At 45.7% G+C, this 16,038-nt stretch overlaps 1 protein-coding gene across 4 annotated transcripts in view; it reads left to right on the forward strand.

Moving 5' to 3' along the window:
* The first annotated feature begins 2,223 nt into the window (after positions 1-2,223).
* Positions 2,224-16,038, forward strand: part of Fam171a1 (family with sequence similarity 171 member A1) — a 112,801-nt gene continuing 98,986 nt past the window's right edge. For 2 of the 4 annotated variants that reach the window (XM_021661029.2, XM_060372791.1), the window contains exon 1: positions 5,617-5,887. In XM_021661029.2, coding sequence (XP_021516704.1) covers positions 5,791-5,887 — 97 coding nt within the window. In that variant the 5' untranslated portion in view covers positions 5,617-5,790. Of the gene's footprint in view, positions 2,350-5,616; positions 5,888-16,038 lie in introns of those variants that run through there. The other 2 variants (XM_060372790.1, XM_060372788.1) reach the window with 2 other exon arrangements.

A 16,038-nucleotide genomic window follows, 5' to 3' on the forward strand; every position in this document is an offset into this window, starting at 1 on the left:
CAGGTGCAGTGAGTGGCTTCAGCCCTGGCACTGGAGTACAAAACTAGGAGGAGCTCTAGAGTTCAACCAGCCAGTCAAGCTAAATCAATAGGCTGCAGGTTCACTGAAGACCCTGTCACAAAAAGAAAGAAAGAAAGAAAGAAAGAAAGAAAGAAAGAAAGAAAGAAAGAAAGAAAGAAAGAAAGAAGGAAGGAAGGAAGGAAGGAAGGAAGGAAGGAAGGAAGGAAGGAAGGAAGGAAAAAGTGGAGAGTGATTGAGAACATACCTGACATTGACTTCTGACCTCCACACACATGCACATGCATGAACACACACACACTGCCACACATACATGCACACCATTGAGAACAGTTGTTAATTATTACTATTGTCAATATTATTGTTATATTATATAGATCAGCTCAGAGCAACAGGTATTTAAAGATGGTAGTGAAAACAAAGCAATCTCAAGGATCCTGAGGAAAGTGATATATGCTCACGTGTGTGCACGCACACCTGTGTGTGCAGGTATGCACATGGGTTGTCAATTCTCAGGCACAGGGTCTCCTGCTGACCTAGAACTCACCAAACAGGCTAGGCTGTCTGCCCAGCAAGCTCCATGGATTCACTGCCTCCACCTCCCCGGTGCTAGAATTATAAGCATGGACATCTCACCCAACTTCTTATGTGGTTCCAGGGATTGAGCACAGTTTCTCCTGCTTGTGTGCATGTGTGTGTGTGTGTATAATATATATGTGTGTGTGTGTATTATATATAATATATATCAACAAAGTCCTGTTCCTTACTTGTTTGATATCCCTGTTGTCTCCAGATCTAGATCCAGGGATACAGACAGACAGACAGACATCCAACAGTTGGAATGGGAACACTCTCTGTCCCTCTTCTTTGTTGGAGACAGCAAATCAAAGAGTCAGAGGGAAACAAAACTGAGAAACTCTTCTTGCCTGTCACAGCTGGCACTGACCTGAAAAGAACTTCTGAGCAAATTGGTTCCCCACTGGCACCAGCCCGGAACACTCTTCCCAACGGTAAAGCCTATTATCATCGACCTGGGAAGTATCCCAGACTCCTTAGTCACTGTGGGTCACAGGAGGAAGAACAGTCTACAGGGACCTACAGGCACATGAGTAGAGATCCACACTGACTGCCTCATCTCTGGTCAGAGCTTCTCCCACGAAGCTGCCACCATGCATTTGTTCCCAGAACTCCTCACCGGATGAAACCCCTCTTCTGGCCTGGAAGTTACCACATGAGGGAAAAAAACAACAATAACAAAAGAAGTTGTAGTTTGTCTAGGAAAGAAAGACTGTTGGAAATCCACAGGGTTCACATATAGGTGCTGAGCCCCACATAAGAGGCCAGAGTTAGGGCTCACCTAAATACAGAATAACCCCATCAGTGATACTCTCATTTTTCATTTATTTATTTTGAGACAGGCTCTCATGCATCCCAGACTGACCTCACCATGTAACCAAGACCTTGGCTCTACCAGACCCTGCCTCCCAAGTACTGGGATTAAAAGCCTACACCATCACATCTAGCTCTGTGCAATGGCAGGTGAACCCCAGGGCTTCCTACATGTTACACAAGCATGCTATCAACTCAGCTACATCCAGAGCTGCCGCCTTCTTCTTCTTCTTCTTCTTCTTCTTCTTCTTCTTCTTCTTCTTCTTCTTCTTCTTCTTCTTCTTCTTTTCTTCTTCTTCTTCTTCTTCTTTGAATGGCAAAGGAGTTTAAGCTGAAATGCTAAGCCCTGATAATTCCAATATTTGGGTGAATTTATTCTAAACTGTAATAAAAATGCCAGCAAACAGTACTAGTTTGTGCCACTCCTCCTGACCCGCACAAGGCTCAAAGTAAATTAGCTGTTTCCAAGCAGCTTCTGATTCAGGGCTGGAGGATCTGGGGCAGGGACAAGAATAGGAAGTGGGGAAAACATAATGGCTCTCAGTGTAGACTCAGACAAATAAGATCCCACTGCAGGGGCATCAGCACCAGGAAAAGGTTCGGTAGAACAAATAATCTTGGGCTAAGAAACCTTGATGTACACTTGGAGAGCCAAGGTCTCTGGAAATTTCAGACAGGAAAAAGTTCTGTGGGTAGCTTGCTCTCTTTTGGCACCAGTCTCAAAAACTGAAATAAAATACTGCACACTCAAGTGACTTCAAGTAAGCGCAGTCATAAGTCATCTCTGCTCAAACAATGAGCAATTTTAATAAAAGCAACAGGAACCGTTCTAGAAGGAAAGAGCACTCCCGACTCCCATTGTTCTGCAGACACGCCCTCCTGAGCACTTTTTCCCCCTGCAGTTGCTGAGTGGGTGTCTGATGATCGGAACATGAGAAAAAGGTAAAACCAACTTCTTTTATTCCAGTAAAAGACAAATGTGATTGTTTCATTCTTACATAATGCTGGATGTGTGATTCGCAAGTGTATTTGCTTGTGCAATGGTACAGAATTTGTGTTGTTTTAGCCTCCCACCCAAGTAATTGGAAAATATCCATAAGATGAGAGAATGCTTCTCTGGGCTGGCTTTCTTTTTGGCTTGGGAACTGGCTTGCAGCATGCAGTCTGCAACTCATTTAACCTCTTTCTGTTTCTCAGGGACATTTGCAAAATAGGATGGGGTGGTGGTCCCAAACCTGTTTTCCTGGGATTAGAAACTATGTAAACTTCCATGTTGGTATGAAGTTGCATAGACTTTAAAGGCCAGACTCTATGATAGCTAGGTTACACACACAGGAATAGTGACAGAAATGATCACATTCAAGCATTTGTACTTAAGACTGTAGTCTTATTAAGACTTCTTGTTCCTTTAAATGTTTTATAACTATACAGTATATCTCTCTCTTTCACACACACACACACACACACACAACTAGTGAGCTGAGTGTACAATGAGGTTTAGAAAAATGATGTAGAACAGATGTGTTTGCTCTTGGAAAGATTATTTGAAGTCATGATAAACTCCTAAGATATTACCGAAGGACTTGTATGGTTCTCTCACAGTTTCCCAGACCGCAGCATCTCACTGACCAGCGGTGCACTGCCAACCCTGCAGGCACTTCACCCACTAAGCTATCTCTTCACCTCTCCACCTTTTCTTAATGGATGGTCCCTGCCTTGGAGAGTTTTCCTTTCAGTCACTCCTGTCGGCAGTAGGCATCCCCCACCCAGCCACCAAGCTGCTCTACATTCAGTGTCCCTGTGGACTGGCACCCAAGTCGGAGCTAAGGGCTCAGCACAATGCTTTCTGTTTCCTTCCCCTAGCTGGAATAACATGGAGGTGACTGTAGTCCTAGAGTCAAAGGGCAAAAGGGAGACAGGGACTGTCCTAACAGCTGGGTTTCTTTCTGTCTTCCTGATTGCCTATTACAGGTACAGGTGTACAATTTATAAATATTGTCGCATGGGCCCTAAAAGTAACTATAAAACTCATATGGGCACTGCCATCTCCTAGTTTTCCTTGTGTACCACAAAAGTTTGTTTATGAAAAGTCAGCTTTATTCTCTTTTTGGTGCAGTGCCTGCCATCACTCAGTGCTCAATTAATAAAATCACAGTCATGAGCCTCCTTCTGGACTCGTGCTCTGGAAGCAGTTCTCTCTAGGCAGGTGGTGACTCCAGAGGAGACTTCCTCCGAGATGAGGTTCCCAGCAAGGAGACCCTGAGGGCCACTGCAGTGCTGGTTGGGGATACATTAGAGGGAAATGGGTGAGCGTGAGGGTTTTGTGGGGAAACATACAAGGGAGACTGAGTTGATAGAAAGGGAATTGGCAGCACTGATGGGGAAAGGGGTGTTCTTTGCCGAAGGGAAGTCTGGAGATTTGAGCAAAGAGCTTTAATTTGGAACAGAACTGACTTTTATTAGAATGTTCTTCTGCTACTGTTCGTCTGTTTTGTTTTGTTTTTCTAGCTGCTGTGAAAAAAATGCCGCTACAAAAGTAACTTGCGGGGCAAAGGGTTTATTTTTAAATGCTCAGGGTTCATCATAGCAGGACACCACAGCGGCAGGAAATTGAAGGGGTTCATCTTATCTCACCCACAATCAGGAACAGAGAGCAATGGGTACGTGCATGCTAGTGCTAAGCTGTCTCTCTCTGCTCGTTCACAGTTCAGAATTCCCCTGCCTAGGGAATGGTGCCGTTCAGAGTGGGCAGGTCTCCCTACTTCAGCTAACACACTCAAGATAGCCTCTCACAGACATGCTCATAGGCCAGTGGCTCTCACCCTTCCTAACCGGTAACTCTACAATACACGTCTGGGTTGTGCTGATCCCGGCCATAAAATTATTTTCATTGCTACTCCATGATTGTAATTTTGCTACTGTTATGAATGGGTCTTAGGTATGCCCCCTAGGGGGTCGTGACCCACAAGTTGAGAACCTCTGTCATAGGCCAACTTAGAGTACGCTCTGCCCACCCAAGCCCCACCCTTGAGCCTTCCTTCCTGGGAGATTCTAAATTGTCAAGTTGACCATCATAGCTCATGCCCGGCTGTGTGCTTCAGAACAGGTTCGCTGGATTTCTTTAAGCTTCTGTTTCCTCATCTGTAACTAGAACCATCTCTACCTTTGTTGTCTGCAGGCAAGGTTCACCATGTAACTCAGCCCAAACTTGAACAGGAGGGTCTCCTGAGTGCTGGGATCACAAGCATATGACACCATGTCAAACCAATTCAGTTGTAGGTTGTTGACAAAGCTTCTCTTAGGTGTTAGGCCTCTGATCATCGGATCCATCTGTTTCCTTCTTGTAAAATATAGTATTAGCCAGCCTGCTCTTCCATCCTAGGTACCCAAACACTCCAAATATGTGGCCAGATGGGTCACGCTTCACTGCCCCACAAGTGGTACCTGAGTACCTTGACCTGCCTTCAGTAAGAAGCCTCCTGGGTGACTTTAGCTAGATCTCTATCCCGAATGTTTCAGCTTCGTAATTTTCAACCTAGGACACACACACACACACACACACACACACACACAGCTTCTTGGTTATAAACGGTTGTCTGTCCCTGCTGACTCGAGTTGAACAAAATGTACCTCCCCTACTACAAAATCCCGTTGTAACAGTCCCTAATTGCAACGATCCTGGTGTGTTTTAACACGACACTGAATTTTTTTTTTTTTTTTTTTTTTTTTTTTTTTTTAATAAACCAAGGTGGAGAGGGGGAGAAATCACTCAGGGCCTCTATCAGTGAAAACCTTCTTACCAGACCCTCCTAATGCTATACAAGAGGACCAGTAGCATGGGGCCTTCTGCAGCCGGTTAAGATATTGTTACCTTTGACCTCTAAAACTGGCTGTCAAATCTACCCTGGGGGAAGTCAGAGGATAGTGGCTTGGACAGCTGCAGGATGAGAGGTCACACCTTAGACTCAAATGCTTCCTGTGGACCCGCAGGTAACCGAGGGTGACGTGGAAGGCCTCGGGTCTGCGGGAACAGCTGCAGGGAAGGAGCCACGGGGCCCGGGGCGGGCGCGGTGGGGACCCGGGGGCGCTGGGGACTCCCGCAGCGCGGCGGCCGCCAGGTGGCACCACGGGCACGGGGCCCGTGCGCTCCCGGGGGCGCGGGGCGGGGCAGGAAGGGGTTAAAGCGCCGGCGGAGCGGCCGCGGCGGTCGGGGGAAGCCCGGCGCGGGGCGCGGAGGAGGGAGCGGCCGGCTGCGGGGCCCCGGCCAATCGGGCGGCTGGCCGGGCGCGCGGAGCCACAGCGCCATGGAGGGAGGCGCGGCGCCCGGGCGCCCGTGACCGAGCGTGGCGAGCCCGAGCGGCCCGCGGAGCCCGCGGCGCGGAGATGAGCAGGTCCACCGCGCTGCTGCTCTGCCTGCTCGGCTGCCACGTTTGGAAGGCGGTCACCAAGACGCTGCGGGAGCCGGACGCGGGAGCCCAAGGTCGGTGGGCGGTGGCGGGGCCGTGGGGAGCTTTTGTGTCGCGCCCGGGCCTGGCGCGGCAGCGGCGGCGGCCGGAGCCGGGCCGCATTGTGGCGGAGGCCCAAGCAGCTCGACCCGCACCGCGCTCCTGCAGCCCCCACGACGCGATGCCCGGGGGGCGGCGCCGCCCCGGGAACACGCTGGGCCCGCGGCGCAGATGCTCCCTGGGGATCTGGGTGGCACCAGCTGCTCTGGCTGCCGCCTGGGTGGCAGGCGCTGGTAACTCTCGGGCTTACATCTGAGGTGCTTTCCTTTATGCGGGACTCGTGCACGCGGCTCCATCGGCCCCCGCCACGGGAGAGAACGACGTGGGGCTCGCCGTCCCCTTTGCTTCCCTCTGCGGGGTACCCGGAGCTCGGGTCCTGGAGTCCGGGAGCGAAGGCTGCACCCGGCCCTTTTGTTGTGGTGGGGAGGGGGGCGGCCGCCGCCCCAGGGTGCCCCTTGAGCCCAGGCGACCCGAGGTTTGCTGCCGCAGTTTAGGAAAGTTTCGGGGTCTTCTCCCCACACCCCCTTACCCTACGTGGTTTCCAGACCTTTAGGGAGTTGTTGGGCAACCACAGTAATCATCATGAGGAGAGAGAGAGAAGTGGAACTGGGAAGCCCTAATCACTTAAAACCATTTCCATGTCTGTCTGTCGCCAGCTCCTGCCTTTTGTCTAATCTTTGGCCTCTTGCAAATCTGCTTTCCAGCCTTACAAGTAATGTGGTGGTCTCCACCAAGAATGGCCCCATGCTCTTTTTTTTTTTTTTTTTTTTTTTTTATCAGAATCTGAGGACAACCCGGAGCTTCATTGACATGATTTTTGTGGGGACAAAGTCGAGTGTTTCTCTGTTGCTGGCCTTTTTCTGGGGAGCAACTAAAGCCCACAGATGAGCATCTGTGAATTCATCCAGGGCACTCCTTGCCTGGGGTTAATTAGGTTAGGGAGGGGCCTCCATTGGACTTCAGTGAGCTCCTGCAGGCACTCGGACCCTTGCCACGATTCCTGGCAGAAAGGTGTGTGCCCTGCTAAGTTGGCCCTGCCCACCGAATGAAGGATCGCCCCATCCCCATATCCTGGTACAGGGCTCTGCCTCACCCTTCTCCCCAACCCTTTGGAACTTGGGACCAGGGAAGCCTTGACTTCCACCAGATATCCTATTGGTTCCTGTTGAAAATCTGAGTTTAGTTAACGATGTTGAAGGTTTTCATCTGCGGTGCTTGCTGAATTGCTGGTTGGCATGGTTTAAATGCAGTGCTGCACCCGTAGTTGACAGTAAAAAATCACCGTTAGGAGCTGGGTGTGAGTGGAAAGAAGGCATTCACAGGTAGCAGAGGACCCATAAGTCTCAATAAAAGGGGACACTTAGGACAGTAGGTCATCAGTATTGAATGATAGCTTCTTTCATTTATACCGCTCTGCTTTTCGGCTCAGCTTCTTAAATGAATAATATTTGTGCCTCAATGAAGCCATTATTTTTTAAAGGGAAGTTTGGTTTTTTTTGTTGTTGTTGTTTTGTACATGAAATAGCAATACATGGAAATAATGAATAATAATAATAATTTGTGCATTAATAAAATAGGAAAAGCATGGTTACAATTGAAAAAATCATGGAGGGAAAAACTCCTACTGGCTTCAGGTATAAGACCGTGTTTTATTATGGTCTCGCTGCTAAACCCCCCCAGATGTGGAATTTTCCATGAAGCAAAGGAGAAATGACCATCTTGTGAGACTATCTACACTCTGGCTAGGTATTTTCTGGGGTTTCAATGGAAGATGGAGTATCTTGTGAGAGTGTCCCGTTGGATTTCTTTCTTGGCTTGCTAGTTCCAGTAAGAGTCACTCTCAACACATGTGTCAGAAGTCTCTGGAACCCACCTGACACCTGGCTTTGGAGCTGCTGGGTCGTTAAGGAAAGAGACAATCTCTCTTGTCATTTATAGGGTACCTTTAACTTACTGAGTTCTTCAAAGCTTTTTGATAGCTAGCGTTCTCCTAACATTGTTTATCAATCCATCTTTTCTCTGATTTCCTAGATATGTGTACGGGTAGATAAGGGCTGTATCTGATTTCCCTGTAAGCCAGTTATGAACTTGTTTGGCACGTATAGTCAGTGCTAGATGGGGGAAAGAAAGTTGAAGATACTAAAGTATAGACCATAACATAGTCCCAGGTCCTCCTATCTTCATGTGTTTTAGGAAGTTTGCGTACTTCCTTTGAAAATCCAATCTGTAAGAGCTTTGCTTTCATTACATTAATGAGCTTGAATTATAGTTTGAACAAACATTGTGTAGAAACAGGGCTTGGCTACTACTTCAGGAAGAACTCCCGAAACCTCAGACAGAAACCATTCGCTCCAGGATCACAGCTGGCTCACGGGGCTCAACGATACCTCCTTTAATAAGGGGAGCTTTGTTGTGATATCTGGGGGGACTAACATCTGCAGTTTCCTGCTGTGACTTTGCTCTTTAAATATGCATGGTAAATTTTAAAGGTTGGCTCCCTTGCTCTAACTGCTCTGAATCTACAGAGCGACAGTTAGCGGCCATGTGACTGGTTGGGAGTGTAAACTCTCTCTACAGTGTGACAGTGTTTAGATGTTTCACCCGCATTGTACCACAGTTTATAGTATTGTTTTGTGGGAGTTTTACAGAAGGCATTATTTAAAAGTGTTGACTAACGGCTTTCTGTGCCTCTCACAAAACCACACTGAGGGAATTGATAGAAGATTGTTCCCCAAGGATGAGCTGTGCAGAGGTACTCTACAGAGATTTGTCATGTTTAAGCTATATACCACGTGCCAAAAGAAGGGTCAACATTAGGGGAGGACTTGGTGCCGAGACTCTTCGCCCATCATCTTTATTTTCTTATTATCTGGCAGAAAAATATTTTATAGCCGTATATTGACTTTTCCATCATCTCAGAAAATCTACCATCTACTGCAGCATTTGAGTGAATGTTTGACTATGTCTCTTTCAGAGATGCCTATTCTCTACTGAACTTGAACTTCAGTTATCAGAAGACCTTGTTCAGTTGGAAGACAGAGAAGCAATGTTTGGGGCGGGGGGAGGGGGGTTGCTAACAGGAAGAGCAACCAACAAACTATTGCTCTTCCCTTAGCCTAAGACCATAGCATCTAAACACAACTCATGGGCATCATGGATGAGTTTGAATTACCAAGGCCACTGGGCTTCAAAAGGAGGATGTGTGTGGGGGTGTTCCTTCCCCTTCTACATCTTATAATCTAGTTGGAAAATAAATGAACTAGAAGATAGCACCAATGTCTTTTGGAAGTAAGGTAAAATACTAGCGTGGCATAAAGGCTAGCTCCCAGCACCCCTCTGTGTGCACACCTAGGAATTTCAGAGGTTATTCACAGCGCATGGGAAGATGTATTAAGGACCACATGGGCACACAGCACCTTACTCCACGCCCCGAGAAATGCTGCTTCAGTAGAAGGCTCCTTGGATAAAGGACAGGCAGCACTTGACTGTCGTGATTTCCAGTCTCAGACTCAGCCCGCTACATCAAGCTGTCTCCTATGGGCAATCTATTTGGGAGGGCAGGATTGTCAAGTGTAAGTTTACTATATCATCAACTGTTTTCAAGCCCTTGGTTTTTTATAAAATATAAAGGACACCCTCCGGCGTGAAGACTGTAGGTGCTCTGGAATTGTGGAAAGTACCACCTAGAGCAGGAACGAGGTCTGGGGTACACACGCTTGGCAAGTGAGATAGATAGGGCTGGTGTCACTGTCCTGTCTTAGCTGTCCTGCTTTCATCTCGCTCCCACAGCAGAGGGCCGTCTGAGTTTGAGGAGGAAGGACACACCTGTTTCAAATCAAATGCGTACCTTCATTTGCTTATACTTATTTTCCTGGGATTTGGATTTGGATAGAGAAAATATCACTGACTTTGTGATGGGAGGATTTTTTAAGTGTCATCCGGGGAGAAGGACACTGGACACTTTGATTAAAGCTGCCCTGCCTCTCTCGGGTGACTCACATCAGTAAGGCTTCAGATTTCAAAATTGGGATGAGTCGCCCAGTCTCAGCAGACAAGAGTTGTGGCTGTGTGTGGAAGATTGTGCTCTGGCCATTCATGTGCACACTACCCTGTCATGATAAAGAATCTGACAAGAGGTCTCTCCTAATGGGAGTTTATCTCACAGAAGAAACTAAACCTGGTAAGCCTTGTGTCCGCATACGTGCTTAGCAGTAATATTTGCTATTTCGTTAATTATGTATTGGTCATTATTCTCATTTTATTAATAACTTAGAGGAGGGCTTTGTTGGGTCATTGATGATACTTTCTTATCCATAAGGTTTTGGAAGGTGGACTGAAAAAGTTCAGATCCGGAGAAGGCCTCTAAGGGCTCGGGTGGTCAGGTTGGACCCACAGGCTAATCAGTGATCTGTGTCCCATTACCTTTGTCACTTACTTTGTTACCTCTGCAGTTCCTTTTCCATTACAAAAACTGTGTATGTGTGTATAGTGTGTGTATTTGTGTGTGTGTGCACATGTGAGCATATGTCTGGAGGCCAACATTAGTTGTCTCCTTCACTGGCTTGTGACCTTATTTTTTTTGAGGCAGGGTCTCTCATTGAACCTGGCACCCACTGCTTCAGCTAGGCTGGCTGACCCACAAGGCCCTGGAATCCACTTATCTACACCCCAGTTCTGGAGGTACTGGCACATGCTACCACATCTCACTCTTTACATAGTTTCTGGGGATCCAGACATCAGGTCCTCATGCTTGTGTGACAGGCACGTTACCTACTGAGCCACTTCCTCAACTTTGTCTTGACATATTTGTAGAGATAAGGGCTTGGATGTAGGGTGGCAATCCCATAGCATAGGTTAGACCATGCCTGCTCCAGTAAACAGAGACTCTGACTTCACTGCTGCAAGGAATTCCAAAAAAAGGAGAAAACTGCCATGTTAGTTAGTTACTATTGTCCTGCCGTTGTGAACAAAATATGTCAGAATCAACTTACATAAAGAGAGGCTTATATTGTCTCGTGACTTCTGAGATATCAAAATCATTATGTGGGGTTAGGTATGGCAGAGCCGCTCAGTTTGTGGCGGTGGGGGTGTGACATGCTGTCCACATCCTGGGAAAGGGATAGTTACACTGGAAGCAAAGGCTGACCCCTTGTCGCCTGTTTCCGTCAAACAGGCCCCACCCCTTAAAAGGTCCACAGCCTGTCAGATCAACATGACGGACTAAGGAGCAAGCATTCAGAAACACAAGTCTGAAGGGGTCATTTCAGGCTCAAACCTTAACTGCTGAGCACATGTGTTCTCCGCACGTCTCAGGAAGGGTTGGGGGCAGATGACTTTCGTACCTGGCGTGGGTGCACACACGAGAAGCATAAGGCAGCTTATGTGGTACCAAAAGCTGTATGTACAAGTGCTACGTTTGCAACTGAATTTTTAATTCTGACCTGAGAACTTAGGAGGTGAGGCTTTAAAAAAAATAGCCACGATTCAGCCAATTCTTCCCATTGTAAGTATTTATAGTATCTCTGTCACACTTACTATTTTACCAGTGTATTAGAAACAGGTGCTCTCATGGGGGAAAAAAGAATAGTAGCAATTAGCTAACAGGGGTTGGGTGCTTGCTACCATGTGAAAAAAACTTCATGGGTTGTTGTGTGTAGCCCCAGGAAATCACCTGCCTCTACCTCCCCATTCTGGGATTACAAGGGGCAACCAGTACACCCAGGTTTTTTTATATGGGTTCTGGGGATTGAACTCAGGGCTTCACGCTTATATAGAAAGAATTTTGCCAAAGCAGACATCTCAGCCCCTTGGTGAATCATTTTCTTAAATGAAGAATGTATATCAGTATGTCATTCTCATTCTATAGAAAAAGAATGTGGGTCACGGAGGTGGCAAACTTTCCCCAAATCACACAGTGATGGGTAGTGTCCACTGTGTCCCAGCAGGCTCCTGCCAACCTCAGACTGTGTTGCTTTGTGACTGGGAGGGTCAGATTTAATTTTGTGCATTCTTGATCATCTTAGTGTTTTGCCAATGTAAATAAGAGGCTCTGAATGGTACTGAATTTTTATGAAGACAGATAACAGTATTGCTGTGTGGCCCTCCCTGACCATCGAAAGTCGCCTTCAACAGACATTTGCTGAGCATCTCCTAAGAGCAAAGCTTGGATCCAGATTTGGAGATGAGATAAGAAACTCATAAATAACTCTCAGGGGCTCTTGAAGGAGGTCTGCAGAACAGGGTGGTATCGCGGGTTGGGAGAATCTTCTGGCTTGGTTTCAAAGCCCATTAATGCTTGGCAAACTGTTTTCATAAGAGAAATGTGTTTGAACCCAACTGTTGGGAGGTTGGGGGAAGGGAAGGACGTGGTCCTGTGGAAAACATTCAGGTGTGGTTGGGTCTTTAGAGCTTAATGAGATGCCTTTTTCTCTGCCGAGTAAGGAGAAAACTTGGTGTTCCTGTCATGTGTGAAATACCACTTTTATCAGTGTTGGGGTATACTTGAAAAAAAAAAAAAAAACCTTGATCTTTTTCTTTCTAAAACAGTCTTTCCTTTTTCTTTTGTTTGTCCAATAGATTCTGCAGTTGATGCCTCACTGAATTTGATTTATTATTTATGAATTTATTGACACATTGTTCTTTCCACCCACTAATCATGAGTTTTTTTAATGCATTTTAAACATGTATTTGGTAGCAGTTGTCTCTTCTCAACTTCAGCATGTGAATCACTAGTGCTTAGTATTTATTTATTTCTTAGGGAAATTTACATATGATGAAACATATGATTTGTGTTAACATTTGTGAACACCTGTGTACCTCAAGTTCTTTTTGAGGTATAAAATATTACCAACACTACAGGAAGTCCCTCCTTCTTGCCCCAAATAGTCCCTGTGCCTGTCACCCACAGTTTTAATTTTTCCTACATAGTTTAATCGTTTTCCTAGAACTTTAAATAAATGGAACTGGAGAGGATGTATTCCAGCGCCTGCTCCTCCTGAGAAGGACAGGCGGGGTGTGATGGCTTACTTACTCCCCCCGCCGTGTCACTGGCTTGTTGTCTGCTGGTATATTCTATGGTACCCGTATTAGTCGAGGGGCAACGCCAGGTGTGGAGCCAGTGCTGGGAACAGGGCAAGCCTGACCTCCTGCATAGTGTTCCCTAGAGGAAGACAGAGACGAGACGTGAACTGCTGGGGGAGCAGCAGCTCCTGGACAGGCTGGGGCATCTCCGGGCCTCTTCCTGAGACGTGTACCCACACTGCCTTGCCTCAAAAAAATGACGGCTCCTGCTGGCCAGGTGCAGAGCTGTTGTAGCCACCTGTATTTCGATTAAGGAAGAAGTGAACGCTGGCATCAGCTCCCTCTCTTGGCAGTTAGCTCCTTTTCTAAATTATTGGGGTCTTCCCTACCTTTCCTGTTTGTGAGCTTCCTACTTCGAGAAATTTCATGAAGAAAAGAGCCCTGTGCACAAAACTGTACCTCTGCCCTTCCAGGGGGGCTATTTCTCAGTGCCGTTTTGTCTAGCTTCTTTGGGTATTGCATACACAGGTAGGATTAGTGATGTAAACAGTCCTCTGTTATTTGTTATTAAAACAGAGCTTTGAGGTGTTTCTTTTTTCAACCATAGCCCATTTTCTTGCTTCAGTGCTCAAGAGGCATGCCCTTTGGCTCTTTTCTCCCTGTGCAGCCCACGTGTGTCTGGGATTTAAAGCAACAGAACATCCTGTCCTGGGGACCCTGACTGAGGTGATGTGCTTGGTTCTAAGCCATCTCTCTCCAACACTACCCTTTTGCCCATCCCCAGCCACTTCCTTCCTCTAGTCTCTTTATACTTCATTTCATTGCTCTTCTTTCCCCTTGCCTAAGACCTTTTCCTCCCTCTCTTGGTCACTTTCTAGTTTCATGACCTACACACACACACGCACACACACACACACACACACTCACACTCACATGATTTTACTTTTCCTTATGGCAGAATAAAATTCCATTGTGTGTATGTAGCACACATTCTTTATTATTCATCTGTTGATGAACATCTAGCATTTCCTCAGTATTGTGATTGTGCAGCAATAAACACTGTTCAAGGATCCCTATGGTATGTAGACTTAGAGTCCTTTGAGCAGATTGCCAAGAGTGCTATAGCTGGGTCACATGGTAGAGCTATTTTTAGTTTTCTGGGAAGCCTGCATATGATTTTCATAGTGGCCACACAAGTTTGCATTCAAACCGGAAGTATATATGGGTTCCCGTTTCCCCATATCCTCACCAGCATTTGTTGTCATTTGTTTTCTTGATGATCGCCATTATGAATGAGGTGAAATGAAGGCTCAGTTTATAGTTTCTGATGACTAAGGATGTTGAATTGATTTTTGGCCAGGGCAGGCTATGTGGATCTGAAACTGCTTCATTATTTTATGTGTGGAAATTAGTTTTCCCAGGATCATTTCTTAAAGAAGATATTTTTCCAATCATATGTTTTTGACACCTATGTCAAAAGTTTTCTGTAGGCCTGTTTCTGAGTCCTCTGTTCCAATCCGTTGGTCTACAAGCTGGCTTTTGTGCCGCTAGAATGCTGTTTTGTTACCATGGCATTGTAAGATAACTTGTGATCAGGCATTGTGGAGCCTCCAGCATGGTCTGTTGTGCCACCATATGACTTTTGGGATTTTGTTTTTTACCCTGTTTCTGTGAAGAAATCATTGCCATTGGAATTTTAAAGTTGCTCACATTAAATACGTAGATCGATTTTAGTAATATAGCCATTTCACAAAATTCTGCCAATCCATAAACAGAATTCATAGGTATTTTGTGCTATTATAAATGGGGGTTTCCTCCCTAACTACTTTCTTGGCATATTCTTTATTAGGATATAGGAAAACCATTGATTTTTGTCAACTTTGTATCAAACTACTTAGCTGAAAGTATGCATCAGTTCTGAGAACCTTCTGATGAAGTCGTTGGAGCCTGAAGACTTGGATCATGATTCCCCTCCTAGGATAGTTTTACTTCTTTGGTTATTTATCTTTCCTCCTTGTCTTCTTGCCTTAAGACCTGAGCACTATATTGGATAAGAGTGAACAGACTGAGTGTCTTCATCACATTTTCAATTTTAGAGAAGATACACTCTATATCTCTGCATTTAGGTTGACTAGAGGTGTATTTGCTGCATGTTCGTCATATGTAGCCTTGATTGTGTTTAGATATGTTCCTTCTATTTCCGATGGCTTCAGGATATTTATCACACAGGGGTGTTGAACTTTGACTACATCCTTTTCTGTGAAGATTGTGGTGATCAGCTGATTTATGTCATTAAATTGGTGTGCAGTATTATTTATTTGTGTACATGCTCAACTAACTTTGCATCTCTGGTTTGAAAACAAGTTGGTCATGGTGTATGGACCTTTTAATGCATTCCTGAATCCAGTTTTCAGAAATTTTATTGAGAATTTTTGCATCTATGTTTCCTGGGGAAATGGGTTATTGTTTTTGTGTCATTATCTGGTTTAGGTATCAGGCTTCATACAGCGAAGTGAATAGTGTTCCTTCCCTTTCCCTTTCGTGGGTCAGTTTAAAGAGCACTGGTGTTGGCATTTCTTTAAATGGTTCTAAGAATTTGTTGGGCAATCTGTCCAGTCCTCTGTCTTTCATATTAACGATTCAAACCTCATGGATCGTAATGGATAAATTTAACTTGCTTATGTCCTCTTGATTCAACTTTGGTAAGATATGTCTAGGAATTTGTCTGTTTATTCACATTTTCCAACGTTTTTGGAAATAGTATTCAAAGTATTCCGCAGCTATTGCCTGAATTTCACTGGAAACTGTAATAACCTCCCCCATCTCATCTCTAATTCTATTTGTGTTTGCTGTTGGAGGAGACGGTTTTCCCCATGTGGTCCTTGGTTAGAGAGCACCTTCCAGCAGAAGGCCACACACCCAAGAATATTTGGACAATGCAAATTAGACTTTAAGGATGGAACAAAATGGTCACTGAGTTGGCTGGGTAAGAAAGGCTGGAGAGGAAAGAGGATATTTGTCAGTGTACATGTTTTTGTGTGGTTTCTGTTGATTTTAGTTTTATTGTGCTGTGCTCTGATAAGATACATAAAACTGTTTTGATTCT

This window comes from Meriones unguiculatus, chromosome 19 (assembly GCF_030254825.1).
Source record: "Meriones unguiculatus strain TT.TT164.6M chromosome 19, Bangor_MerUng_6.1, whole genome shotgun sequence".
NCBI classification, from domain to species: domain Eukaryota; kingdom Metazoa; phylum Chordata; class Mammalia; order Rodentia; family Muridae; genus Meriones; species Meriones unguiculatus.